The 27,864-nt window shown below is 44.8% G+C and overlaps 3 protein-coding genes and 1 pseudogene across 3 annotated transcripts; 3 read left to right on the top strand and 1 right to left on the bottom strand.

The window, feature by feature from the left end:
- The first annotated feature begins 3,732 nt into the window (after nt 1-3,732).
- LOC128718764 (E3 ubiquitin-protein ligase makorin-2-like) lies at nt 3,733-4,707 on the top strand. Its single transcript, XM_053812382.1, has one exon. It carries the CDS (start codon nt 3,733-3,735, stop codon nt 4,705-4,707), a length of 975 nt encoding a protein of 324 aa, XP_053668357.1.
- A 9,058-nt stretch (nt 4,708-13,765) lies between these two features.
- Nucleotides 13,766-14,638, top strand: LOC128718763 (uncharacterized; annotated as a pseudogene).
- Nucleotides 14,639-16,757: 2,119 nt separating this feature from the next.
- LOC128710147 (titin homolog) lies at nt 16,758-21,724 on the bottom strand. The gene is made up of 6 exons (XM_053805188.1): nt 21,394-21,724; nt 19,119-21,307; nt 18,461-18,876; nt 18,087-18,365; nt 17,290-17,970; nt 16,758-16,860 (listed from the first exon to the last, which is right to left on the bottom strand). The coding sequence occupies exons 1-6, from the start codon at nt 21,722-21,724 to the stop codon at nt 16,758-16,760; spliced, it is 3,999 nt and encodes a 1,332-aa protein (XP_053661163.1).
- A 1,004-nt stretch (nt 21,725-22,728) lies between these two features.
- LOC128710148 (possible lysine-specific histone demethylase 1) lies at nt 22,729-25,459 on the top strand. Its single transcript, XM_053805189.1, has 2 exons — nt 22,729-24,079; nt 24,201-25,459. The coding sequence occupies exons 1-2, from the start codon at nt 22,729-22,731 to the stop codon at nt 25,457-25,459; spliced, it is 2,610 nt and encodes an 869-aa protein (XP_053661164.1).
- Nucleotides 25,460-27,864: the final 2,405 nt, after the last annotated feature.

Genomic DNA, 27,864 nt, shown 5'->3' with positions numbered 1-27,864 from the left:
TCTGCAGGAAGAAAAATGGAATTTGATTTCGTTTTGATTTGATGACAATCGATTCAGTGATTTAGCCGACCAGTTCATGCAAACATCTGTTTTGTCAAACGGTAAAGGACCTTTTCATGGCTTAGCATTCCCCACCGGAAACATTTTCGGTCAGTTGATCGGTGCACAAGCGATAAGCATCAAGTGGCACATTATACGGTGTGGTCTGCTTTTGCGTACGTATTTATTTTCTCCCTCGGGTTTGGGAGATGGGCGAACGGGATATTGTGCGATTTGGCCAGTAGTTTGCATGTTCTCACGTCAGGATGGCTTAAGTCTACTTGAGGTTAATTGTGTTGGCAGCAATGCGGAACGGACAACGATCCGGAATTCGTTTTCCAAATATGTTTATACAAAACGTTATTGTTGAGTAAAAATAAAGACATTAATTCAATTTTCAGCAGGAAAGTCATCAAATACCGTGCAACTATTTTTCATATTCATATGGCCGTTTTATTTATTTTCTAACTAAGAAATTGAATACCCTTAACTTCCTCGCCCAAATTTCGCAAATGACAAAATGTCCAGGTAATCAAATAAAATGTTCCTACCAATACACGTGTCCACCTACTTTCCACCTTTGTATTCCCTCCACAGGAAATAACGCGAAAAAACTTGTTAATAACCTTCAATTGATTGATGCCATTTTGCCATTCCAACTTCCGATACACATTTCCCACACTCCGGCAGCCCCCGGAATCAAACCGTCCCGATCAAAACGATCATTTCGGATGGACCTCATTAAAATGTTTGACTTTTTTCATCTCATCTCATATCACCACATCGAATCATTAGAGTGGTTGGGAAAATAAAGCGAAATAAATACATTTCCTGCCTCTTTAGTAGGTTTTTTCTCGCTTTGTTCTCATCAAACCAAATAATTTGCGTGCGGCTCCAGTAGAGGACGGTACGTGTTGTGCAATGTTTTAAAAGTGATGGGAAATTAATAAACAAAACAAAAATAAGCATAATTTACATACTTTTTTCTCGCTTCCCGCCCATTTCAAGTGCCTTCACGGCTTGGTGCTATAATTGAACAGACATGGCCGACACTTTTGCGACTTTCGGTGAGCGAATGTTTTGCGATATTTCATAAACATGTTTTCCTGCAGCAAAAAAAAAGGCAAAAAATGTAGAAAAATACAAACAAATCCCCACTTTTACCTTCCTGCAGCGTTTCGATCGGAATGCTGCATATTCATTATCTTTCGCGCGTTGGCGGTCGCGATGGACAAAAATTCGTTCGACGGCTTAATGGGATGATAATTAACACCGGCCTCCACCGTCTCGACCGGATGATCCACGGCATGCAGATTGCTGTGGCCAGGCAATGAATTTTATTAATTTCGAATAAATAATTTCATCCAGCACCATAGGTTTTCGTGGAAAATGATCCTTATGCAACGTGACGTACCGATGGTGCCGGATTTCGGGAAGGGACACGATTAAAATACCAACCATCGTGACATGCGGTACGTGACCCCTGGAAGTGGCGGTTTTTACGATGAATTAAACATTTTCATAATTATGTCACAGGGAATTTGTACCTCGAACGAAGTGGACTGTCAATTGAGGTTCAGTACTTCCTGATGCGATAATACGATGCAAGTGGAAAAGTGCTACGCTCTCGTCCAAAATTGAAATTAAAGTAATTAATCTAAAATTCAATAGGCTAAAAGACATAATAAAATAATGTAAAACAATATTCATAGCCAAGTTAGAGCAGATTATGAAGAAATCCAAGTATGCAACGATTGAATCTTATTCAATTGAATCATAGTAGTCTATGATATGATATGATTAAATAAAGATAGTTTGTCAGTACCACTTTAAGAGGCGAGTCCATTTTTTCCTGCGCCCCTACAGATTACTCAATGATCCTTAGAAGATAAGCACACCTGCATGTGTAATCAATTATTAACAAAATACTTGTTCATGAAAACAACTCTGGCACGAGATTTCTGTTTAACATCATGCAGTCGTCTTAACACTTTATAAAACATTAGCGACTATACAAATCTTAAATACAGGCTACGTGTAACTTCAATTCTTTCCAGCAAATAAGGGTCTGTTGTCCGTTTTACATTTCACCTACCAGACAAAGCCCTCATTACTATCAGAATTTCTTAATTTTTTAGAACTGCGTCATGTGCCACTTTCATCGTGATAGGCAAACAATTGACCAATGCGGTCTGTTTGCTGCATCCGTTAGCGATGGCACTCGGTTTGGGTCGTAAAATCACCCTTCTGCCGAAACATGGTGAAGTACGCGCTTTCTTCACGCAAAAGGAAACCACTCGGTGGGAATTCAATTTTCCTTTCACCGTGGAAAACAAGTACGAGAGAGAACGAGTGTTTGGAATGGTAAAAAAGCAAATCGTTGCCTTCATACGGCTTCCCACAGTTAAAGGAAGTCTTTCTGGACCAACCATGAAATAAAGCACCCGCGAACCCTCACGCGATCCGGCATCGTGGTTGGAAATTAAGGTTTTATTTTACTTTTGCACTAAAAACGCAATCGCCGGACTGGTTGTTTTTTGGAGAGAAGATTTGAAAGTGAAAGTGACGAAAAGAAAAGAAATAAAGGGACAGTAAGAACGTCAATCAATGCCCAAACCGTGTATTGCTTTCTAAAAAAATATCATTACTGAGCATAAGGAAATGTGGCTCAAATTAATAAACTGTTCGCTACAATTAAATCTTAATGGTGTTGTGCAAACTACACTTAAACTGTGTTAATACAATTAAAGAAGTCAGTTTTCCATGAATAATATAAATCGCAAACAAGATAACCTCTTTGGTATTAATGCCTCAAAATACAGTGCCCTCCAAAATAATGATGGTGATCTTAGCTCTACTCACGCTGCTGCGGAAATTTCTGTCATGCTGACCGCGTGAGAGGCCACAAAAATTACCGCATCAACAACCTCAGCAAAGAAACATAAAACTCACGAGAAGAAAAAAATTATTCAACTTTACAACAGCTCCTGCACTAACTGCTTTTGTACTTGATTTCAAAATATCCCCCATGTGGATGTCAGTTTGACAACTGCGGTTGACATTAAGGGACCACGCATATTTCACACACCTTGATCCAACTCGTTGAAGAGCCGGAAGGATGCTGTTGAATTTATTACTGTGTGACTCTCCGATCTTATAACAATCTGCAAAGCAAAGTGTGGCAACAGTTTCTTTCTACATACACATAAACGGCGAAGGTGAACAATCGTGCAAGCGAATACCAAAAAGATAATCACGATTGATTCAGAAGGCTTTTTTTCCCGATCGTTCCAGTGTGATCACATCAGCCCTTCCAATTTAAACCAAGACTAGAATTATCCATCATCATCGCGCAAGTTGGTTTGCACATGGTCTGTTTCCATGTGCTTGACCATAAGAACTGTAAAAGTCTACCATCATTGTGCAGTGCAGTGGAAGAATTTGATGTATTTTGCTATCGTGTGAAAGTCTCCAGCGCGCGCGTCCGTCTTACTCATCGTCACTTTCCACGTGTTAACTCTACACGCAGAAGCAAAGTGTGGCAACAGTTTCTCCAGTTCGTTTATATTTTGTGGAGCAAGTGTGTAATATTTCTTAGTGTCTTTGTATCTTAGCAATTAATACATCTGGCGGAAGAAGAGTGGTGCGTGTTAATCGGTATCGGTACCATTCCGAAAACTTATCCCTTCCATCATGGAGAACAAGAGCGTGCCTACAGCACCATTAGAAACGCTTCGCGGCGCTTCCGAAAAGATCGAGGCTGAACATTGTGAACATGGAACGTGCTTATTCGGCAGTTCTTCTCAATCCACTGCTACGGATGTGATCGAGACGCAAGACAGCAACACTGTCGGAAATATTACACCAGGCAGCGGTAAGACAGCAGAGGTGCTGCCAGACACAAACTCGTCCATATCTGAACTGTCCAGCACGTACGATACCCTTCGACTCATGCCCAATGCAAATCATTCCGATCACCGAGTTGATGATGCAGATAATCATGTAGACACGGAAGCAGAAGAAGAGTTGAGCGATGACGAAGACGATGCCGTAGGTGACGGGTCCTCAGTATCGTCAACCAGCGAATCGTCGAGCATTGCAACCGATGAAGAACTGGAACAGCAAGAAGGGTTCTTACTGCCCTGCAAAGACACCGATCCAAATTGCCCTTTTTACGAGTGCGACATACACAAGGAGCAGTGTGACTTATGCCACAAACATTGCCTAGTTCCAGGCGACACTGAGGAACGGCGCATCCACGCGCTGGAGTGTGCCAAGCTACACAACACCTTGTTGAAGTGTGTAGCCGAGGTGGAACTATCGCGCGGCAAGACGTGCGGCATCTGCATGGAGGTGGTAATGGATAAGCGACCCCGCGAGCAACGCTTCGGCATACTGCCGATGTGTCCGCATATATTCTGCATCAAATGCATACGCATTTGGCGTAAGTCGGACAACGCGAAACGCGCCAAAAGAAGCTGTCCAATGTGTCGAGTAGTTTCCAAATTCGTTTGCCCGAGCTTTTTGTGGGTGGAGGACAATGAGGCGAAGGCAACGCTGATCAAGGCGTATAAGGCAGGATGTAAACAAATATTGTGCAAGTACTTCAAAGCGGACAAAAAGTGTCCATTTATGAAGACATGTTTTTATAAACACGCGACGGCTTAGGTGTTCCCAAGTTACTTAGCAGCGGATATCGAGGAACATGGCTGCAGGATTCGATAGCAAGTGCTGTAAGATTTTCTATTGTATGATCTTTCGAAATCCCACAGTGTTTATTACGTTTGGTTTATTGTTTGTAGAAGGCGATGGATGATGAACGTAAAAAACATGTCGACAGGAGCTGGACGATCGATAGGATCTTCGGTTAACCATCTTCCATCTCCATGATCTGATCAGGAAGGAAATCAGCGTTCCTTCGAAATCTCCGTTCCACCAGCGCTCAGGAATCGCTGCAGTTCACAGAATATTTTGAAAAGAGATGGAGCCACCGGATATCATGTGAGTTTTAGGATATGTTAGCAAATAGTTCATACTGTTTATTGACATACAAAAACGCCCCAAGTTATGTAATCTGCGTAAAATAGTTATTAAAACCCTTTTAGTGTGCATAAGTTGCCTATGCACAAAAAAAAACAAGTGATTCTGATTGCACACTTTCCTAACTACCATAAAACAGAAACAGATACATTTAATTGTACCAGTTTTGCAAATTAAAATTCATAATTCATTGCAAATAAATTATCCCTTTCACTTTTTCTTCGCCGAAGCTGTTGTTTTTCTGTCCTCTTTCGCCATTCATTCCCCCGTCTGCTTGCGATAGGCGAAGAAAAGAATTATTCAAAAGTTAATTACAATCAATTAAAGCAAGTGGCAATAAACATTCCAACATTAATTAAAGACATTTCCATCTGCAGTATTTCTGCTGCTGCTCTTTCTGGTTGTTGGTTTTTTTTTCATCTAACTTTTTCGACTTTAACAGCTAGGGATAAGATTTTTTTCTTGCTCACTTGCTCCTTGCCACAACATGTCCCCTGGTCTTTGTTGTTTTTGCCTACTTTGATTGTCATTCCGTTCAGAGTGTTACTTGTTTTTTTTTTCGTTGTTTGCCCCCTTATTAATTCTGCCAGTTTTTTTCATCTTCGACGCAGCCTGCTTGAATCGTCTTCGCGCGTAAGCGTTGCTCTCTCTCTCTCTCACACATACACTCGTTCTTCGGACTTTAGCACTTCGCCCTCAGCCAAAAATCCTTCCAAACAAACTACCGTCATTAAAAATGAACGTAAATTTATGCTATCTTAGCGGCAACTCTTCGACCTCAACCGTTCGCCGGCACGACAGCCGAAATACTCGAAAACTTTCCTTTAAAATGCAAATTTCATTTCCACCCCAATTCCTCCCTCCCCCCACCGTTTTGTGTACCTTCCCCGCGCCCGGCTTCGATCGGCTCGGTGTGGCCGATGCGAAAATCCTGTTGCCGGGCGCTTTTCTCAGAATTTTTCTTCAAGCCAAAGGCTACAACTCTCAGAAAGAGGGATACGATGGAAAACCCGAAAACCCGTCTCCTGATGAAGAGTCCTGAAGCGAAAGACAACAACACTAACACAGCAAAAGATAAGCAGCAGCAGCAGCAAAAAAAGTGTAAGGGACACTAGGTACACGGTAGCCTTCTAGAAGTGAAAAATTAAAAAAAGCGCCCCATTTCGGAAAAAGGACTCAAACCCCTACAGCGGGAAAAAAGCGAATGGGGAGAAAAAGCGAATGAACAGAGGGGGGTTGAAAGACAGTACAAGGCGTAAAGTACAAAAAATCAACCCCCTCACGGTTAAATATTCTGGAAATTATTTTTCACGTTCCCCCCCCCCCTTCGGTTTCAAACACCCCCCCACCCAACCCGGCGTCTCTCCCGCACTGCTTCTCCGCAGCATCTCTTGCGCTTACTTTCGATTCCATCGTCCCTTCCGGTTGTTATCCTTTTTGGTTGCCCGTTCCACCACCGTCACCACCCCACCCCGTTGCCACCCTGCGTGCTTCGGTTCTTTGGAAAATTTGCCACTTTTCTACCTAGTGCCGGAGGCCCAGTTTGCCATTTAATCGCCGACACACGCACCAATACAAGGGCAACACTTTTCCGACGTTGCGACGTCCACCCACGGCCCTGTACCCCATGTAGACTCTCCCCTTTTTCCACCTTCTTCTGCGCATCGTTTGTTTCTGTGTCGCCCTTTTCCGTCATCCCCCATTTCTCTTTCTCTCTCACACACACACAGCTCTCCTCGTCTTCCTCCGTTGCAATGGTGTAGCAGCATTTGGCGCTTCGGTTTTAATGTCCCGCCGGCCATGGAGAGTTTTTAAGTGAGAGTGCTTAAAAGCGGACCAAGAGGGGGTTTTCGGGAGAGGGGTGGCCAGGCAAAAGGAACTAACAAACGGGGCCTCTAAAATGAAAGCCCAAAAATGGCTGAAAGGCTTCTGTTCGTTGAAAGTGGGATGGTTTCTCGCGAACCTGGCGCGAGTAAAGGTTGGGGGGCTGGAAAATCTACCCCTAATTTATCAGGACTCCCCCCTTCCCATCCGTCCATGGTACGATGAGATGGTGGGTCGGTATTGGACGCGTGCACACACAAAGGCACACAGAGTTCCGCGCCAACGAGGCTTCCCTTTGGTGGTGTGTGAGCGAGAGATAGCAATTTGGTATTAAAATGAAATGAAAATCGTTCCCTTTGCTTTCCCGCGTGTCCCTTACCCCACGGTACTATGTACAGTGAGAAAGGATGTTTTTCGCACTGGAAGCTGCTGCGATGGGAGAAAAAGGAAAGCGACAGAAAGCCTTTCGGTGAATGAGCCCTCATTTAAAAAGACCAAAAGCCACCTGAGCATATCTTCTTTCGCTGGATAATGGTTATATTAAGGCTGCAATAAGAAGAGAAGGGGCGAGTGAAATGATTTCTAGATCGGAATCGTACGCATAATAGAATAAGATCGAAAGATGAACAAACTTTTTTTTCATAAGTGTTTCAAAAATGTTGATAATTAATTAAACACATTTCTTAGAAGAACACAGAAATTTGGAAGCATAAAAGAAAAAGAGAAAATAAGCAAAGAAAACAAAAGACACAGAAATCATTGTAAAATAAACTAAAGAAATAGGTATCAAAGCACAATAAGGGGAGCAGAGATTTAAAAAAGTAGGAAAAAACATTCATATTGACAAAATAAAGCGAGAAACAATAATAAAAGACAATTATAACAAGCTGGAAGTTACAAAGAATCGAAAAAATAAATATAAAACTGTAAAACGGTTGGTGATAATTCACTACGGAGGAATTTGCCAAGACAATGCAATAAAGTACAATAGAATGTTTTTTAAGTCCCGAATAAGTTAAAAAATACTGCATGTTGTTAATAATTGTCTATTACCATTGTAATAACTTTATTTTGTTAATAAAGGAAGACCTTTGTTAAGGATATTTGTTGTTGAATTCTTTCTAGCTTAGTTAATATTTTATTTCCTTTTTTATAAGAGTTATAAGCGGTTTTGTTTCTCTGTCATTGAGCTCCTTCTAACAACTGTTTCAGCAGCAAATGTAGCGTGAAATTAAGTACTGGCCGTCAAATTGGTTAAACCAACTTGAAAAAAGGCGCTCTAGTTTCCTTTTCGATCGACAGGCAACGATCGCGCGCCGGCCTACAAGTATGTACGCATCGGGCGCGTATTTGGATCTGTTAAGCATTTTATCTGTCTAGCCTCCGTGGGGACGGTGTCGTGTGACAGAACGGGGCCGAAGAAAAATGCCACCGCAAACCCGCAAAAGTTCACTCGGCCATCGGGCAGGCCACCATTTAATGAATCGCGAACGGCAAATGTGCCGTAACGGGACGCTGCCACACCGGCGACAATGGCCGCACGAGGTGTAATAAATTTGAAGATTTTTCATCAGTCGGCTCAGGACCGAAAGCGCGCGCTGGTTGTGTGTCCCCTTTGATAGGGGGATGCCTCAAGATATTCGTGAAGCTTTTGTGGAATTAAACACAAGAGGAAAAAAAGATTTCATGGCAACCCAAGCATTAGCCGAGATGACATAAATTATTGAATCCTCTCCCTTTTGCAGCGGCCAAGCTCCTCCCAACCAGATCCCAACACAAACACACGCGTTACAGAGAGGAAAAGAAGCTACCGCACGCGAGAATTTTCTTATCACAGTGTTCATTTTTTGTTGTTGCAACTTCTAAGTATCTGCCGCGACAAAACCAAACAAATGAGCAAGAAAACACACTCACGCACTTTATATTGCGAAAGGGACCAGAAAAGGTCAACCCCGTTACGGGGCGCTACAGGGAAGCGCCCGCCACCCTCACTGCTGGTTTGCGTAATTTTATAATTTTTTAATCCCAAAGTAAATAAAAAACCCAGTCGGTCGAGGTTAAAAAAATGGGATTTTTATTCATTCGCATTCGCTTTCGGATGGGATGCTGTCGGTGGGGGGAGGATCCCATCGGGTTGGACGAAACCGTGGACCGTGGATTTGTGATCCGGGGTTGCTTGGATGCGCTCGTCCCAGTTGAATGTGCGTTGCGTTAAGGGGAAAAAAGGATAAATACATAATGCAGGTGGTGAGTGGGGTAGCGGCACGAGGTTGGGCTGGGAGGGGTGGGGTTGGTGTATGTACTACTGCCTGTGCAAGGGGAGACAACAGTCGAAATTAAGTCAAAGTAGGCCGTATAAAATGGATGCCTGACACACTTGGGATGAGTTTTAAGTTCGGCGGAAAAGAACCGAAACGGTTCCAGCCACTACGGGGAAGTAATAATTAAATACTAAACCCTAACACGAGAGCCTGCGTTATTTAATGTAAATTTGTTGGTATAAGACAAAATTTACTAATTAAGGCATGACATACTGTCAGATTGTTCCAAGAATATTGCATTTTCTCGAAGTTTTAGGTTCCAGGAATTCCCGATAAAAATTATATAAAAAGGTTAAAGTCCTTTAAAAGTCCTTAATTTTCAATGTCCAAATTTTCCAAATGTTATTCCGACAGCAGGTAACCTTAGTTCTAAAGTTGTTTCGGTGACCTGCTATCTCTTGGTAAACAGAAGGATCAGCTCAGAAGAATTTTTAGTCGCATATGTGTGGAAGGAAAATGAACTTATTACCGTACAGCGAATTAGACTCGCCAGGCTCCAGCTGATCATGTCATTAAAAAAACGCCGGACAACCCAACCCGTAAAGGCTATTTTAGTCATCCACATGATCTGAGAAGGTGTGATAGGAACGAATACTGAGACGAAGCCATCGCGTTAATATTGAAGACCGCGAAATTGTTGTGGTACCGGATAAGCGAACTTGTACTTGTCGAAAGGTGTTATTTTTTATGACTATCTCTTGGTTTTCAGACCAAATTACTAACAAATTATCAGCGAAACATCGCTTTATCAACTTTCAACCTTCAAGTTTAAATAGTTAGGATTGGGATGGTGTTTTTAACCTCCAGAAGAAATGCTTTGAAAACGTCTATTGATGTTTTGATTTCAAAATATTTGTCTAAAAGAAGCTGTTGAGTGTACATATTTAAAAAAAACGTGGAAATGTCCTTCATCGCCCTTGGCATTTTTTTTTTTGTTTTTATTTGGTTTTATTTTTTAATTATCAAAATGTTAATATTTTTATTGACTTTACCATAGCTTCCCACTTTCCAAGCGACCTGTAATGCTCCAACGAACATTTTATCAAATACCTTTGCCCAGTTTGCATCATCCAGACATCGATGCTAATTTTATCACCCTCGACTAAAAGCCCTTTTGCATGCACGGTCAGCAGCTTTTTAATGGTTGTAACAAATTTTAAGAAAGGATGGTTTTATTACCGAAAATTTTCACTGTACCAATTTACATACAAACACACACGTACACACACACCATACTTTCCAAACGTTAATGGTGGATTGGCTTTCCTCCTCTGTTGTTTCGTTGCGCAGGCCAAGGCCTGTTATGTTCCTTCCAGAAACTCCTTCTCCGAAGTAGTGAAAGTATCTTGCTGCAGTCAGCTGCCACGTGAGATCGGCCGTTCTTTAACAAAAAAAAAGAAAGTAAAGCACAAACTGCTGGCGAGGGCGAGTTAAAACGATAATGGAACCGAAATGATGCCGGTCCTGCCAGCTGAGCCACTTCGCTCGCCAGCACCGTGGACTAATTTTTGTAATTTTCCTATCGCAGCACCGGTCATATGATGCCGCTTTTAATGTTCCATTTGCTTTTATGATCGGATTCTTTTCCTTCCCGCCCCCTCCAACGGTTCTGCCAGCGCAAAAAGAAAGAAAAGCTGTCAAAGAAAAAAAATGTCGAACAAATAATGCCATCATTATTATCCTGCACTTGCCGGGTAAATACTGGTCAGCGTTTGGAGAGATAATTCCGCCCAAAAACACCCGGAAGCTGCATGTTTAGAAGACACCCAGGTGTGGAATGTTCCAAAGCGTAAACATTCGTTTTTAACAAACTTCATCTTCTTATGGAAAATACTTTCTTTATTATTTTTACATCTTCCACAAGGGGGCCCTTCCGGCTCTGATGTGTATTTTTATATCATATAAATGAATGTTTAGAAACAGTTTAATCATTAAAAGCTATGTACTATTGTATGCAAACTTTTCTCTATATAAGGGGCATTATACAGTAAAGGCACTTCAATCCACAGACTTAAACGGCATGAATCATAAAACACCCTCGTTGCTGTTGGCAACGGTTTTTGGGCAGTAGAATTACGAAGAAACCGCTTGGTTGCTGAGATTTGCTTTTCTCTTCCATCCGTCCATCCACCTTCCGGCACCGTTACGTTGTACCGCTGAGTGGATAATTTGCATTTAAGATTTTTGATTTGTTTATTTCATTATTATCTCAAGAGACACAGGTGCATCGATGGGCCCGTCCTAAAGCTCGAAGTTGAAAAGATAAGCTGAGCAAATTAACGAAAAGAATGTTTTGACGAAATGGCAATGTGAACCACCATGGAACGGACAACCCTCCGCATGTCGATACGCGTACTACATAGTAAAGCAATCGCGCGAGATCGTTTAACGATGGACGCACACCATCACCACTTGAGTGTTGGCTGTTTCGGTTGATAGCCAACTGGCACAGGAAGTACGGGCGATTGCACTGATTGGACAGGACCGGACCCCGAACCATCGGTGGGAACTTTAGTTTTCCCTCGGCAAATCGTTTCCCGACTCATCCGCCTGCAATGTTTAGGAGAAGAAATTTTAATTTTTGATTACAATCAAAACAAACCGTTATCGGCGGCACTCTGAAATCATGCGTTAAAACCGATAGAAATGGCAGTCGGCAGCCCGATCCGACCCGGATGGTAGTTTGCGGTTCTGAATCGAATTATTCAAATCAGTACAATGGTGATTCTTCGAATTTTGGCGACAAAACACACAATGGAAGCCGTGGTTACGTGGCTGTGTACTTTCCCTACCTGTGTAGACCGGCGAAAACGTATGAACTTTAACTTAATCCGCATTAAACGAATATGTCATGAAGAAGTCTTAAAAAAAGCTTAACAATCTAGTTTGCTACGAGGATTGCATACATTGAGGCGTTTTGTACTGTTTATCAGTATTTGGACAATCTTATCCAATTTATTTTATCTATGAGTTTGAGGGTTTATATTGTTCAGTTTGCGGTTCGAATTAAGATTGATGTTCAATGCGACAAAGCCAAAATACCTGCTTAGTAGAGACTCTGACCATGATAGGGCTCACCGAGAGAGCAGAGTATCAGTTGACGGCGACGATCTCGAGGTTGTAGCAGAGTTCTACCACCTTGTTCGTACTATCGTAACTTCGGACAACATCTTAAGCATAGAAATCCGAAGATAGATTGTTATTGGAAACAATGTTTACTATGGGCTCCACAATCTCCTACGATCCAGAAGACTCTACGACGACCAAAAATGCATCATTAATCGCACTCTGATACGTCCGATAGTTTTCTACGGCTATAGGTCTTGGACATCGTTGATCGAGGACCCCAACGGTCTCGCCATTTTCGAGCGGCGAGGGCTACGAACTATCTTTGACGGCAGGGCTTTGTGAGCAGGGCCTGTAGATAACTAACTTGTCGGAGATTGGATGCAGCCGAGGGTGGAGGAGACCAACCTTGGATGTAGTTTCTTAGTCAGTAAAAAAAACTGTGTACTGGTTCTATCGGCTCTTCGATGACTGTTTATCTTCAAACGATCACCTAAGACACCTGAACATATCGCATCAGGCATGTCAAAGTAAACAACACTAACTAGAGTAACAGTATCAAACTACGGTCCACCAGGTGGATGACCATGCACCTACAAGAAAATCTAGTAACAAGCACACGGAACGTCAAAATACTCCGAATACTCCAATAATAATAATGTTGAAATTAATAGTAAAACATAAAACAACTTAATTCTGTCCACATCAGAATCAATCTCTCGGCCATATCTCGTATCGCTTACCTCCAATCACAACACCTGCTGCCCTGGGCACCGCACATCAACCTGCACTTTGCATATCAATCAAACGATTTCCCGCGAACCAGCGCAAACAACGCGCTTCACGCTTCGAAACACTTCAATGGAAAACTCAACTGATTTCTGAAGCTGATTTGGCCAAAAAAAGAAACCAAGAAAAAAAACTTTTGCCCCAGGAATTTTACTGTTATGCACCGCTGATTAGGCAGGGAACTAAAATCGCTCCCGCAGCACCGTTCTCCACACCAATTACCGCCGGCAAGAATGAAGAGACGCAAAGTTTAAAGCTTGTCGTCCATTTTGACGCCACCACACCGAAACCGTCACTAGCAGACTTACGAGGCGGAGGAGGAGGAGGAGGAGAAAGGGGGAGGGGTGGAGGAAACAAATCGAACCGTCTTTGCATGTGCGCACCACCGACCGGCCAGTGGCCCGTTTCCGGTTGGATGCACCCATCAAAAACTTCCCACTCGCCGTGGTCTGGCGTTTGTTGCCGCTGATGCCCCTCCTCCTTGCTGACCCCTAGGAGCGTTGTAAAATATATCCTTAGGTTTTTCTTCCATCCTTTGCAGCAATGAGATGTCAGCCCCATCAAAAATGCCCTTCGGTCGCATCCACAAGGGAAGGAACCCATGCGAACGGTGTTTCCCAGCAACCATCGCTGTTTGCACCTTGGCAGGACGATCGAAGTGACCGATGGTGGTGGTGGTGGGTGGGAGCGAACACACAAAATTGGCCGGTGTAAATAAATTTGTTGTTTACCGAAATCAATTCAAACAGAAATTTCTCCACTGCCGGGGCAAAACTTTTGCACCCGAAGCTCTTTTAATTTTCTTGGCCCGCCTTAGCATCCCTCAAGGACGGGAGGGGCGGGTGGTGTGTACTGGATGGTTCTCATCTGCGTTGGATGATTCGCCTTCCCATTGCGGGTAAGTTTTATTTTTCTGTTATTGCACCCGTCGAACATGGGAGGCAAAGGGAAACAGTCCCTTTACGTCGCGTACGGCCATTCAACATGGTCACCTAACAGACGCACACACATATTGGCTGTCCGACGCTGGGGTTTAGCACAACAACTGAGAAAAACGCGCCCGCTTGGCCCAGCGGCCAGTGGCAACGGTGGAAAACTTTTCCATTTCCAAGCCGCCATTTTAACACACAACGGCGTGTACCACAGCCTACTGCTAGGACAACCGCTGTAACAGCAAAACCTCACAGTAAGCTTTGGGTGTGTTGGCGACTCCACTACACTGCCGAACAGCTTTTATACACTCTCCTTTTCTCTCGCGTTGGCAAATGTTTCGTCCGTTGTTTTCTTTGCCACGCGGCCGTCTTCCACTCCTTCTGTGTTACTTTCTTTTCTTTCTCCGTGTACTTTTGCATTTTGATGCTTACTTTCAACTTTTCGTTGTGCCTGACATGCTTTTCCTTTACTTTTTTTCCTCAGTTCTGTTGCTTTTTACGTCTCCCATTCAAACCCCCCCACAAAACACATCTATCTGGGCAGAGGAAGCTCGCCTTAAAGATCACATTCAGGCTTCGTGCACTTTTTTTTATCTTTCGCTTCACTTCATAAATCAAATATTTTGATAAGAACTCATTAATTTCTGCTTGCGCAAACTTTCAAGTTTGTTCTCGCAATTGCCAACTCTTGGTTGTTTTGCGCGTACTGATTACGGATGACTACCGGGTGGAACTTTGAGAAAGGCCGATTTATTTAAACCATTTCGCCATCTTAACGATCGTATCAACGATGATGATCGCCATTTTGTGCAGTTTCCTAGGTATTAGATGCGTGTAATAATATGCAAAGTAGCTTAAATTCGAAGCGCGTTAGTAACCATTTTAGACAAGTTTTCTCAAGTTTTTCAAAATATGGTAGTAAGAAAAGTTTAGAGACGGGTAGAGCTGCTGTCCAACAGAAGAAACCAAATGGATTAACTCGTTTGTAACCTGTTTCAAGCCATTTATAGTACTTTTTCTCAATATTCGTTCTTCTATACACAATGATTTGGCTAAAACACATCCAAATATTTTTGCTTTCTCTCCGTAACATGATTTATTTTTTCTTCGTCTTTCAGTCTCAAAAATACATCTTCTCCTACTTAGTTCGTTCTGATTTGTTCGACTTTTTCACTAGTATCACTTTGTACTATCCCAAACACAATACGATCGGATAGGAAATACCGAAGAGCATCCATCAACGAAGGTACTACACACAAGCACTTAAATAAGGTGATAAAATGTATATCGAGTAGCTTATAAAGGAAAGAAAAATTATCAACAGTTCGATTATGTACATTAGCAGCATTTCCGACACAATTGTGTGTGTGTAAAACAAAAAACACAACGCCCCAAAACATGTGTGAAAGTAAAACAGATATCAAACGATAGATCTACAGGAAATGCTCGTGTATAAAAGAGCTCTAATAGAACAAGGTAATGTAAATCATAACCAGAAGAAAAAAAAAACAGTGTATTATTAAAAAAATATATAGTTTCATCTGAACACACTAGAACACACAAATTAAAAGAGCAAGTACACACGCACGCACAAACACGGGTTTGAGTTTGCAGTAGTGAATTCAAGCTGGACTTCCAATGTTTAATTCAAACTCGTTTTAAAGAAAAGAGAAAACAAAACGTATCTAACAATAAGCAAACAATTCTTCAACAGAAAAGCAATTTTAGTTTAGAGAGATAATAAAAGTAATTCAAAGTCAAAGAGTTCGAAACACGCGCCGTTCCGAATATCCGTTTTCGATATCCAACGCACATCCGGTTCGATCGTATGTGGTGAATCACTATGTGTGTGTGTGTAAGTGTGTGTGGGTTCTGAAACAGGGCACACACTTGCTTCGTAAGTGAGAAACCTACACTAAATTAACCATTCGAGAGAACTGGTGGAATTTTGTACTCTTCCCTGCCATTCGGATGTTTTTTTTCCCGGTCTCCGCAACCATCGGAAGGATGTGAGGCCAACGCTAACTTCTCGACGATGGCCTGTCACCGTTCAGCTAACCAGCAGGAACCGTTAACAATAGCGTCTCGTCGACTATGTGTGGCACTCGGTGAACTTTTTTGCATCACTTAACTTAACTCTTCTAAGCTACAACAGTGTGCCCCGGCACGGTAGCACATCCGCTGCCCCCGCCAGGGTGCTGGAAGTATCGATAATTTCCACTTCCATTTGTTATCCACTCACTAAAACGATCGCTTCCGGATCGCGTCACTATGCACCACCGCATTCAGCACAACCGATGGTGGTCGAAAATGAACAACGAAACAGAATATCGGAGGGATATCTGATTAACAACTTACCCAATAGACCGACTGTTAAATGCCCGGGACATCGATCGGTGTCCACTGTTGCGTGTTCGTACCAAGAGGCCCATTTCCTGTAGCTCCCAGACGATGGGCATGACTCCATCCGATGAAATCCTAGGCCCAGGGTTCGGTCGGTCACTTCTCTTCTTGCACATTTTACCGAACGGGAAACAGCAGTACGGGAGCTTGCGAAACACACACTTTTAACGGTAACTTAAAGGTGAGAAACCTACAGAATGATTGATAGGCAGCATGCTAAAACTGACCCGGCTAATTGACTATGGTGTGCAAGAGGAGAAGAAAAACCAGGACGAAATCTAAAAGAGCAATGGCACACATTTGCACAATGGCAAAACCAGCCGCCACGATATGGATGACGACTTCAAGCCGTACGTTGGTTAAAGTGCTCATACTTGCAGTCCCGATCAACGCATTGACCTCCGAGCTCAAAAGGACATAGGATACCGGTGGGAATGTTCTGTGCACTGTGGAGAGTAAAGAAAGAGCAAGAAAAAGAATGGCGGAAAGGGAGGAACAACGTACGAGGAACGGTGAGTGGTAGTTGCATGAATCATCATACATGATGTGTGAAAAGGTAGTGTGTGTATAAGAATAGTGTGTAAATTGTGTTCCAGAAGTGTAGGAAAACATCGAATCGTCACAAAACGTAAAAGAAATGGCTCATTACGTTTGGGTAAACCAGTGAAACAACGATTCGTATACATTAAGATGTGGAAACAATCAAAATGAAGATGAGTTAAAAGCACACACACATACACAAGGAATAATAGGGAACGAAAAAGGAAAGGAAAAGCGGAAAGGGATATTGATTTAATTTTATCATAGCTGATCCGATAAAACTTTTTTGTTGTTATGTTGTTGTTTTGATCACTCATGATCGCACGTTAACTTACCCTTGTTTCAAGGACATCAGCGGTGACGTATACTTTTCAATTCGGAACGTTTCGCCAGGAACGTTTCCTTTATCTTCTATCATAGTGTCTTCTTCGCGTTGTTTCGGACCCGGTTCAATGCACGGGAGAGGCTCGTCTTCTTGCGGCACTTCCTCGATATTTGGCATCTCCTTTTCCTCCTCCACGACAGCCTCAACTGTAACATCTGCTTGTGTTACATTCTGTACAATCATTGGCTCAGCAGCTTCTGAACATTCTGCAACATTTGCAATATCCGTCGATGGTAGTTCTACTTCCACAACTTGTTCTGATGGCTCTTTTGTGCATGACTCATCACCACGCTCCGTAGAAACTGGGTGAGCTACTGGATCGGATGCTGCTTCTTCTCCTGGACCAACCGATTCAGATGGATTGATCTCCTCTGGTTCCGCGGTTCTATCATCTTCCTTGCTGTTTACCGCCTCGATCGACGGTCCTGCATCACATTCATTATCGTACGTATTCACCTTCCAGGTAGGGGGCTGTTCGCTGGAACTCTCCAATCGTCGCTTGTGGTTGACAATCATCTCTTCCTTAAATTCGTGCAGCGTAGGCTTGCGGATGTTTTTGAGTTGCTGCGTTTCTGCGATCAAAATCCGCAACTGCTGCTGCACCACGGCTCCCTTCGAGGATGTTGGCAGTCTGGAAGAAAGTGTTAGTAGTAAGACCAATTTCCATCCCGTTTCGTTACCCCCCTCACGACTAAGTAACCATCGTACAATGCCCTCAGACGCTACAGACTGTCCGATCCAACTTACTGATACGTTTCCCCCTTTATGATACGCCCAATCTGGCCACACATTCGTTCCAGTTCTCCTGAGCGCTTGCGACTGAAAATAATCTTCTTGCGCGTCGCTTGGAGGCTGGAGAACGTATCGTACGAACGATGGCGTCGTTTCTCGTACACATTCTCGAGCAGGGACAGCTTTTCCTTTAGCAAATCGATACGATTCTCGAGATGGTACAGCTCGCGCCGTGCTTCCTGCGCCTCCAGTAGCGTCGCGTTATGCCGCTCGAGTTCGTTTAAGAAGGTGCCGCTGAATATTGGCGGTTTCCGGATGATAAGAGAAGGATATGATGAAACAGGCGTGGCTATGTAAGGGAGCCAAATGGAACACGTTCGTGGCATTACCTGTGCTTTTCCAGTTGCTTTTCCGCGGTTAGGAGCAACCGGTTTCGGGATGCTTCCGAAAGGTTCGGTAAGCTCGTGCGTATTTGTTGCAGTTTTCTTTCGATCGGATCCTGAACGGTAGCTTGATCCTCGTTTGTTGATTCGGTAACTGATGTGGGCTGGGAAGCGCTACTAAACGATTGTTTCCGTCTTCCAGGACTCTTCCCGACCTTTGGTTCGTACGATTTCTGCTCACTAACTGGGCTATTGTTGAGTGTACGGGTGTCTGGCTTAGGAACTGAGTTATCCTTCCCAACGGTGCTAGAGGAGGCGTGTGCCGAATTTTGTCGTGCAAGCTTATAACGTTCTAATTGTGCCTTACGGGCGACCAGTCTCATATACTCCATCTGAGCCGATTTCGATAGGTGTCTCACAGCCTGCGGAGCAAGTAGTAAATTAATGCCAGGGAATAAACAAAAGGAACTACTTGTGATTAACTGAATAAACCGGAAGAAAGCCAATATAATGTAAAGTGAAATGAATTATGAGCCAAACGAAAGTAACAAAGCATTAGGAGCCATATGTTCATTACCCCAAACTAGAGTGTCCCAAATGCTTAGAAAAAGGGGCGCCATTGTTAATCTAATTGAAAATAAGATGACAAAAAACAAAATCTCACCGTTGGCGTTGCCATGGAGTTCGCACTCGTTGGAAGTTTTTTCGTCGCATTCCTTGGCTGCTGCTGTTTCGTAGAAGGTAAGCTTTTCTCACTGGAAGAAACGCCACGCTCGGAATGTTGCACCAACGCTTGGGTACCATCTTCCTTGGTCGTCACGGTTGTGCTTTTACTTCGTACACTTTTCAAAAACTTATCCAACTGTTCCTCAAACCGCACCGTCGTTGTCGCTGGCGCTCCGGTTGTAACCTCTACGGATATCGCAACCGAACCAACATTCGCACTATCACCCGTCTCGGGAGACGATGTACTGAAATCGACCTCAGAATCCGAATCGGAATGTCCCAGCTGTATGACAAGTTTTGCCACTGGTCGTGAAACAAACGTTTCCACCATTGTTAGTTCTTTGGGAGATTCAGTGCGTGACCCCGTAAGGATCGTTGGAGGTGATGGTGCAGCAGTGCGGTTCAGGTTAATCAGCTTGTTTGGATTATTGACAAGCTTTTGCGTGTGCACTATCGAAGACACTTTGTTCAACTGCGCACCAGGCTCAGATGGTACATTAGTGGGAGCGGGGGATGAATTTGTAGCTACTGCTTCCACGACGGGACCAGTAGCGCTATTCGTAAGTGATTTTTTCCTTCGCTTCCGTTGCGTTGTTCGATCGACAACGGTGATTAGATTGGAAGCTTTATGTATCTTCGGCGATAAGGAAGCCAGTTCTTGATCTGGATCATCTTCGCAAGCTGATAATGGTTTACCATCTTCGAAACTTACTACAGGAACATTTTCTTTCGGGGCAGTATCGAACTCTTCATGCACTTGGCATGAAATACGTTCTTCATTCAATGGTAATTTTTCCTGAGTTGGTTTAGCCTCTTCCTTCTTCTTGGTTTGCTTCTGACGCATCTTTGTTAGTAGCAAATGTCTTAGAGCTTCCGCTTCCGCTTCCTCCATTGAGTCAGGAGTAGCGGAAGGACTTTCCTGAACCATTTCACCTCTCCGATGGAACAGCGCCGAATCGCAAGAATCTGTTCCCCCGAGCAACAGCCTGTGTTCCGTCCCAGTTCCACTGTACACAGGAGACGGGGCACTACTAATACTATCGCTGCTTGCCAGCTCCATATCGATGGGTTGCTGCGAATGTTCCTCCATATCCTGCACAGTGTCAACCCTGCCGATCGGACTGCCAAGTGGGCTAATCTCCATATCGTTCCCATTATCGTCTGAATCGACAAGATCGATTTGTTCGTAGTGTGGCTCCACTATCAGCACATCATCCGGATCATCTTCGATCATTTCCACCGAATCTCGTCCATCACTGTACAATCCATTATCATACGGTGCAGCTATCTCCCGGACAGGGGAAAGAACAATATCATCGCTCGGGGAGTACGGTTGCTCATTGTCCAGTTCTCTGCGCTTTTTCCTCGATTCATGCTTCTTCAGTACGGCCGTTTTCAGCGCGATAAGGCGCAGTTCCTGTTCTTCTGCTGACACCGCGTCGGACATGCTGTTGTCCTCTGTTGGGTTTATTGTTGGCGGTGGAGGAGGCGAAGGTATCTGAAATTCTGAGATTATTTCACTGAGTCCCGCTTCTCGCACGATCGGTTTTGTACTGAGGGCCAGCAAGCGAAGTTGCAACTCTTCCTCTTCTTCCTCCTCTTCTTCATCATCGTCTACCACGACCGCATCGTTGTCGGAATTGCTAGAAGGACATTGCAACACTTCCGCGACAGCAATATTTTGTTTCACCTCTGTTTTTCTTTTCCGTTTTGATGATTGCAAGAAAAGTTTCTTTTTCAGTGGATTCCTACTGCTAGAAAGTCGTTGATTCTTCCCATTGCCAATGCCACAAGCAATCTTCAGATACTCCCGATCGACCACCGCTTCCGGTTCGGAATCAGTCGATAGGGCACGTCGTTCTGAAGGTGTAGGAGACCGGGAAGCATATCGTCGACGCTTGTGTCGACGGTGCGAGGACCGTTTCGTGCTCTTTTCCTTTACCTTGTCAGCGGTTCGTTTCGTTGCAACAGTACGCGTGTGTTTAGCCACGCTGTAGCGATTGTCTTCTTTGTTCGTGGTCGTAGGTTTGTACGGCTTGTGGCTTCGATACAGCGGATGCTGATGTTGCGGGTAGTAATAGCAATAATTTTCCTTCCCGTTTATAACCTCCTCGACATCCAGGTAGTCTGTGAGTAGCAAACAAATAAAAAACAAAAAACAACATCGTAAGCAATCGCGACTGTGCACCAAATATCTAGAACACCATTCGTACCGTATTTGCTGTGGTTTGCAAACTTTCGCTTCATCATGCCAACCTTTTTGTCCATCGCTTCCAGAGCGGCCATTCGCTCCCGGATGGTCGATTCTTCTTCCGAGCTGATGTCCTCCAGCTCCTGTGGCTGCTGTTCGTCCGCATCATCTTCGTCCTGTATTTCGCCCTCCTCATGATCCTCATCCTCGTCTGGACCTTCGCTGCCACTGCTCACGAATACCAAACCCTCCGGAAGGTCACCGCTTATTGGCGATGGTAATTGTTGCTTCTCGTCGTCCGGGTTCTCCATGGTGCATGGGAAAAGCGTGCACTCTACCAACGATGTAGGCATGAACGACGGTGCGCATTCGTGGCTGCTATCTAATGCTATTGGAAATCGTACCTAAAAACACTATTACAAACTCCACCCACTTGGTTTACTTTCAATAAACTCGTTGTAACACGCAGCTAAAAATATTCCTTTCATAACTTGCTGTTCTCGCGTAAACTGCGACGAAAAATCATCTGACAGCTTTGGAGCAATGGCAGCTTCACAACGTAGCTATATACAAGGTGTACCATCACTTCTTTGGCCCAATCTGCAAACGTCACGTGTAAAAGGGCCCAAGCAGGATCCTATTTTAGGTTCACTCTACGTGGATGACCGGGTTAAAATGAACACGCTACAAAAAAATGGCGTTACCGTATTTCCACGGAGAAAATGAAAAAAATTGATTATTTTCGTTCTGGTTTATCTTCTATGTGAGTGTGTGAGAAGGGTGAATAATAACAATAACAACACGGGCCGCGGTCTGCTCGGCGTATAACGCTTATAACTTTCGTTGTCAATACTGAACTTCAGCACGGCTGAACTCGGTTATCCGCGTTAACCTATAAACCGTCAACCGGGGTAGAGTCCCGATGAGCACGGATAATCGGCACGGTCGGCACTGTATAACAAAACAATTGTAGTTGTAGAAAATATGTAGTAATTCAAAAAAATGTGATGCACGTATAATCACAACTTATAACCGTCAACATTTGTGCATTGGGCATTTCTTGTTTTTCCAAACAAATCGGTAGCTGTCAAACTCCAAACCGAAAAAGGAGGACAAACAGTTTTTCTGCTCGCTTCAAATAAAAAAAACTTGCATTCTCCCTCCTCGATGACCCTCTAGTGATCTGCCGAAGAAACCGTTTTAAATGCTGGAAGATACACTGGATTAGAGAAAACAAGTTGTTCACTGCAGATAAGAAAGCTTAAAGTATAGCAGGGAGCATTGATTTTCCAGGTGTGTTCAATGATAAACTATAGGAAATGGTGCCATAGCGAGTAGCATATCGAAGGTCTAGGACATGAACGGTACGGCAGCTGCAGGGCAAACACGGGAAGATTCCGGAACGGCCATGGAAGCGGTTGAAACGGTAACGCTTATCAGCGACGATTCGGATGTGGAAATGACGGACATTTCCGTAAAGCATCCGAGCAAGTCCGAATCCGACGAAGGACGACGAACGAGCAGACGGAAAAAGGTAAAAGTAGGATACGGTGATAATGGAGCGAAAACGAACACCAGCGCGCGACCCGGCAGTGCCTGCGAGGGTGGCGATCCTTCCGGAACCGGTGATCGTAAGGGCGAAGGAACAAAGCCGGATCCACCCACTCCGAAATCGAAAAAGCGAGAAACGGAAGACAAATCGGCCACCGGACCAGACCCAAACCCGTACCAGGAACTGATGACGGGATTGGAAGGGGCCGCCTTTCAGTCAAGACTTCCGGTGGATAAAATGACCGCATCGGAAGCCGTCTGCTTTCCACATATCATCAAACACGGATTGGTGACGCAGCGCATGTTTCTGAACGTACGCAACCGCATCCTGCAGATGTGGATCGAGGAACCCAAGGTGCAGCTGACGTTTGAGAATGCGCTGAAAAAGATGGAATCACCGTTCGATAGTGATCCGTCGCTATTACGCATGGTACACGCGTTTCTCGAACGGCACGGTTTCATCAATTTCGGCATCTTCGAACGGTTAAAACCGCTGCCGTTGAAGAAACACGCCAAGGTGATCGTAATCGGGGCTGGAATTTCGGGCCTGGCCGCCGCACGACAGTTGCAGCAGTTCGGGTTCGATGTGATCGTGTTGGAAGCGCGCGATCGCGTCGGTGGCCGCATTGCGACCTTCCGCAAGAATGCCTACACGGCGGATCTGGGCGCGATGGTAGTGACCGGAATCTGGGGCAACCCGCTGACGATTTTGAGCAAACAAACCGGCATGGAGATGTGTCCGATCAAGAGCACCTGTCCGCTGTACGGTGCCGGCGGAAAACCCGTACCGAAGCACAAGGACGACATGGTGGAGCGGGAGTTTAACCGGCTGCTCGAGGCCACGAGCTACCTTTCTCATCAGCTAGATTTCAACTACGCTGGCAATCATCCGGTTTCGCTCGGACAGGCGCTCGAGTGGATCATCAAGCTGCAGGAGAAGCACGTGAAGGAGAAACAGGTTCAGCATCTGTCCGGGATCATCGGATGGCAGCAGAAGTTGCTAGCGAACCAGCACCAGCTGGAGGAAACGCTAGCAAGGATAAAGGAATTGAAGAGGAAATTACAACAGTTGATCGACACAAAGCCACCGAAACCGCCACCAACGACCAAAGAGGGCGGCAGTGCAACTGGAGGAGCGCCACACGATGCCTCAGGAGGTAATTTCCATCTTCTTAATCTTTAACTTTTTTGATATTACATCTTGGAGCGAATAGTAAGCAAATAAATAGCATTTCTTAGAGTATACTGATCTCTCTCTTTTGGCAAACTTACCTTCAGGTGACTCGACCGGTAGTGGGAAGTATTACGAGCACGAGTTCCAGCTGCGAGTGACGGCGCGCGAAGAGCAACTGGCCTGGAAGGAGGTGGAACGGTTACAAACGTACAAGACCGAACTGGAGACGAAGGTGCGCGAGCTGGAAAACGAACAGGTGTCCGAGGTGTACCTTTCCTCCAAGGATCGACAGATCCTGGACTGGCACTTTGCGAACCTGGAGTTTGCGAATGCGACTCCGCTCAGTAACCTTTCGCTGAAGCACTGGGACCAGGATGATGACTTCGAGTTCATCGGTAGCCATACGACGGTCAAGAACGGTTACTCCTGTGTGCCGATGGCCTTAACCGACAACTTGGACGTGCGAGTTAACACAGCCGTCACCTGCATCCGGTATCGGCCCGGCGGTGTTGAAGTGACAGCGGATCTCAAATCAAACAACTCTACCGTCTGCTATCGGGCAGATCTGGTCCTCTGTACGCTCACCCTCGGCATACTGAAGCTCGCCATCGCCGAGGAGTCGAAGCAGCTCAACACGGTTCGTTTCGATCCGCCGCTGCCGGAATGGAAACAGTCCGCAATCCAGCGGCTGGGCTTTGGCAACCTCAACAAGGTCGTGCTCTGCTTCGACCGAATCTTCTGGGATACGAACACGAACCTGTTCGGGCACGTCGGCAGCACAACGGCCAGCCGTGGCGAGCTGTTCCTGTTCTGGAACATCTCCCAGTCGCCGGTGCTGCTTGCTCTAGTCGCGGGTCAATCGGCCGCCATCATGGAGAACGTATCGGATGACGTGATCGTGGGCCGTTGCATCGCCGTCCTGAAGGGGATCTTCGGCAATTCGGCCGTCCCGCAACCGAAGGAAACGGTCGTCACGCGGTGGCGGGCTGATCCTTGGGCACGCGGCTCCTACAGCTTCGTGTCGGTCGGTTCGTCTGGCAGTGATTACGATCTGCTTGCCGCACCGGTCACACCGAAGGCACCGGAGGGAGAAACACAGGTGAAACCGGCACCACCCGCTCCACAGCAGCGCCATGACAAAAACGGTGAAAAGAATGAGAATGAGAATGAGGGAGATGACGATAGCAGTCCGATCGACATTCCGCGGCTATTCTTTGCCGGTGAGCATACGATCCGTAACTATCCGGCCACGGTGCACGGTGCACTGCTGAGCGGACTGAGGGAAGCGGGCCGAATTGCCGACTACTATCTCGGATTTCCCAACTGCTACCCGGAAGCACCCAAGGACGAAGCGAAAAAGTGATCCTCATCGTCTGCAGTAGGACTCTCTTGCCGCACAAAACGCACATAGCTAAACACGCAGGAAGCAGAGCGAAAAAAGACCTCACAAAGGCGTGAGGTCCGTTTACCCTGGTAGGGAAGGTGTTAGTTGAATGGAGTCGTCACCTTCATTTGAGTGGGGTTGGGGAGTTGACCGTCCATTTTCTTGTCTCACTGCACCGTAAACACACTCCCATCTCACACATAACACCCTGCAACGCGTCACCACACAAACACACACACACACTCATACGGTTCGTGTCCAACTCCCCGCTCCACTGCCACTCGACGGGATAAAGTCTTTAAATGATTGTAGAAATCGACGCACCGGCAATGAATAATGTAGCAAATATTGGCAAATGATAGACACCTTCGATAAGTGTGTTTTATCGTGCATTGTGTGTTTCCGCGTGTTTAATTGTGTGCCCGCGCATTCTTCAGTGCACTCCGGAGTACAACGGTATTACTATGTTCATTATTTCCGTCTGCCATGTTTAATAATGTAGATAAATAAAAAAGAAAAACATCAATAAGTTTTCTTTTAAGCCCCTTATTTGCAATTGACGTAAGAAAATAGCGCAAAATATGTTTCACTTTGCTCCTCTTTTTCGAGCACTGCTTTGAGGTCTCAACGATTAGCTTGAGGATCAATGCGACGAATACGTTGGCTGGATCAAATGAACCTAAAGGTGAATGCTCCGAATATCCTGCGCAGACTTGTATGCGATATCATCGTTTTTATTTCCGCGAGACGCACAACAAACAACATACTCCGTGTGCTGTTACATTATAATTATATCGCTTTTTTTCATCTTTATTATTTACGTTCTTAATCGTCGTCATTCTTTTACTTCCCCCCCATTACATCTCCCCGTTCACTGCCCTTGTGTCTTCGAGTTTCGACAGTTTCGAGGCTGAATTTTACCTCCTGTGTGTTTGCGGTTCCAATATAATACATATTAAAGTCAAGCGTTCCAAATGCCAATATGATGGCTCCCGTCTCCATGTGTCCAGAGAAAGAGAACCGTTTCCGAGTGCCGTGTCAAATTCGAAATCTCGTCTGCATAATGTTGTCTGCCCTCTACATATATTAATATTTCCTATTTCCACTATTCTTTCTAGTTCACTTGCTTTATTTCTTTATTCACCCATACCAAAGGTGACCGATCACTGTTTGTTTTCCCCCCCGTCTAGCTTGCTTTCCATTTCACGCATCATCATAACCTACGTTCGCCGAGCGCCTATGATCGTACTTGGGCCAAACCTGCGGCGACTATTGTTTTATTGCATTTCAACAGTCCACTGTCTTTGCTCTTTTCGATACTACCGATCTGGGCAGAGAAATATTAGATTTCCATTCCATGTCAAGCGTGTCGCATTCACTCTTACCAACTGCTGCTGATGCTAGCTTTCCTCTGCATTTTTTGTTTTGTACTTTGCATTCCCAATGGCCATAGCAAACAAACTGTCAATGTCCGCATTTCGACTTCAGTTGTCCGTACCTACTCTGCTGAGAGATGCGTACAGTTCTATTCCGCCAACTGTCCATATGTCTGTGGCGTAGAGTGCAGTGCTCAATGCAAAATGCCAGTGTCCCCCGGATTCATCTGTTCTTTGCAGTAGTAATATTAGTAGTGGTAGCATTAAACGTACTGTTAGGGTCAATATAGATTCTTATAAAAGCTAGCCTATTCCGAACGATCGTGCGTTAGTAGAAGACATGTAGATGTTCCGATCTGATGAAGTGTTTCGAGCAACTAGCCCTCACCAGTCGTCTCTTAACGACGCCAACACACTAATGGATTCAACATGATTCCTGCCACTACACTAGATTGATGCACTGTCTACAGACTAACACGCGGAAGGTGAGAAAAATTTGGCCTTGAGGACTTCGCATCCAACGGGGAACAAGGAAAATTGAAGCCCTGCTGCTGCTGCTGCTGCAGTAGAGTGCTCATCACTCACTCAACCATCTATTCGTCACACCGTTCATTAGCCTCCAAGTCTGCACGTCACTCATCTTCGTTCGGGATCACTCAAGCAAACGCGTACATCTATTATGCAATCATACAGGCATCCTTACGCACCCCGTCCGTCTCCACCGCCACACCCCTATTGCTCATCATAACTGGTACATCCAATCCGGACTCCTAACGATCACTGTCTTGCTCGTACAGCGCGCATCTTTAACCATCGCATAATGCTACTGATATTCCATTCGCACACCCAGATGGTGCCTCTTTCTAGTGCATTAACCTTATTTGTATAATTATTGATTCGCTTGGCATTAAACTAGACGCCAGTCTGCGCTCTTCAGTATTTGTTTAGGCGTTGTCGATAAAATTAGCATCGGATTTATGGTTAATAAATACAGTACTGTCGATTATA

The sequence above is a fragment of the Anopheles marshallii genome, chromosome 2, assembly GCF_943734725.1.
Source record: "Anopheles marshallii chromosome 2, idAnoMarsDA_429_01, whole genome shotgun sequence".
Lineage (NCBI taxonomy): Eukaryota > Metazoa > Arthropoda > Insecta > Diptera > Culicidae > Anopheles > Anopheles marshallii.
This window is presented reverse-complemented; position numbering and strand designations above follow the sequence as displayed.

Excerpts from the sequence above, each read along its gene's own strand:
- LOC128718764 (XM_053812382.1), top strand. The coding sequence starts at position 3,733 with ATGGAGAACAAGAGCGTGCCTACAGCACCATTAGAAACGCTTCGCGGC.
- LOC128710147 (XM_053805188.1), bottom strand. The coding sequence starts at position 21,724 with ATGCCTACATCGTTGGTAGAGTGCACGCTTTTCCCATGCACCATGGAG. Across the intron at positions 18,877-19,118 it reads ACTCCATGGCAACGCCAACG|GCTGTGAGACACCTATCGAA; the intron begins GTGAGATTTTGT and ends CTTGCTCCGCAG. Across the intron at positions 18,366-18,460 it reads AAGCAACTGGAAAAGCACAG|CGGCACCTTCTTAAACGAAC; the intron begins GTAATGCCACGA and ends GCCAATATTCAG.
- LOC128710148 (XM_053805189.1), top strand. The coding sequence starts at position 22,729 with ATGAACGGTACGGCAGCTGCAGGGCAAACACGGGAAGATTCCGGAACG. Across the intron at positions 24,080-24,200 it reads GCCACACGATGCCTCAGGAG|GTGACTCGACCGGTAGTGGG; the intron begins GTAATTTCCATC and ends ACTTACCTTCAG.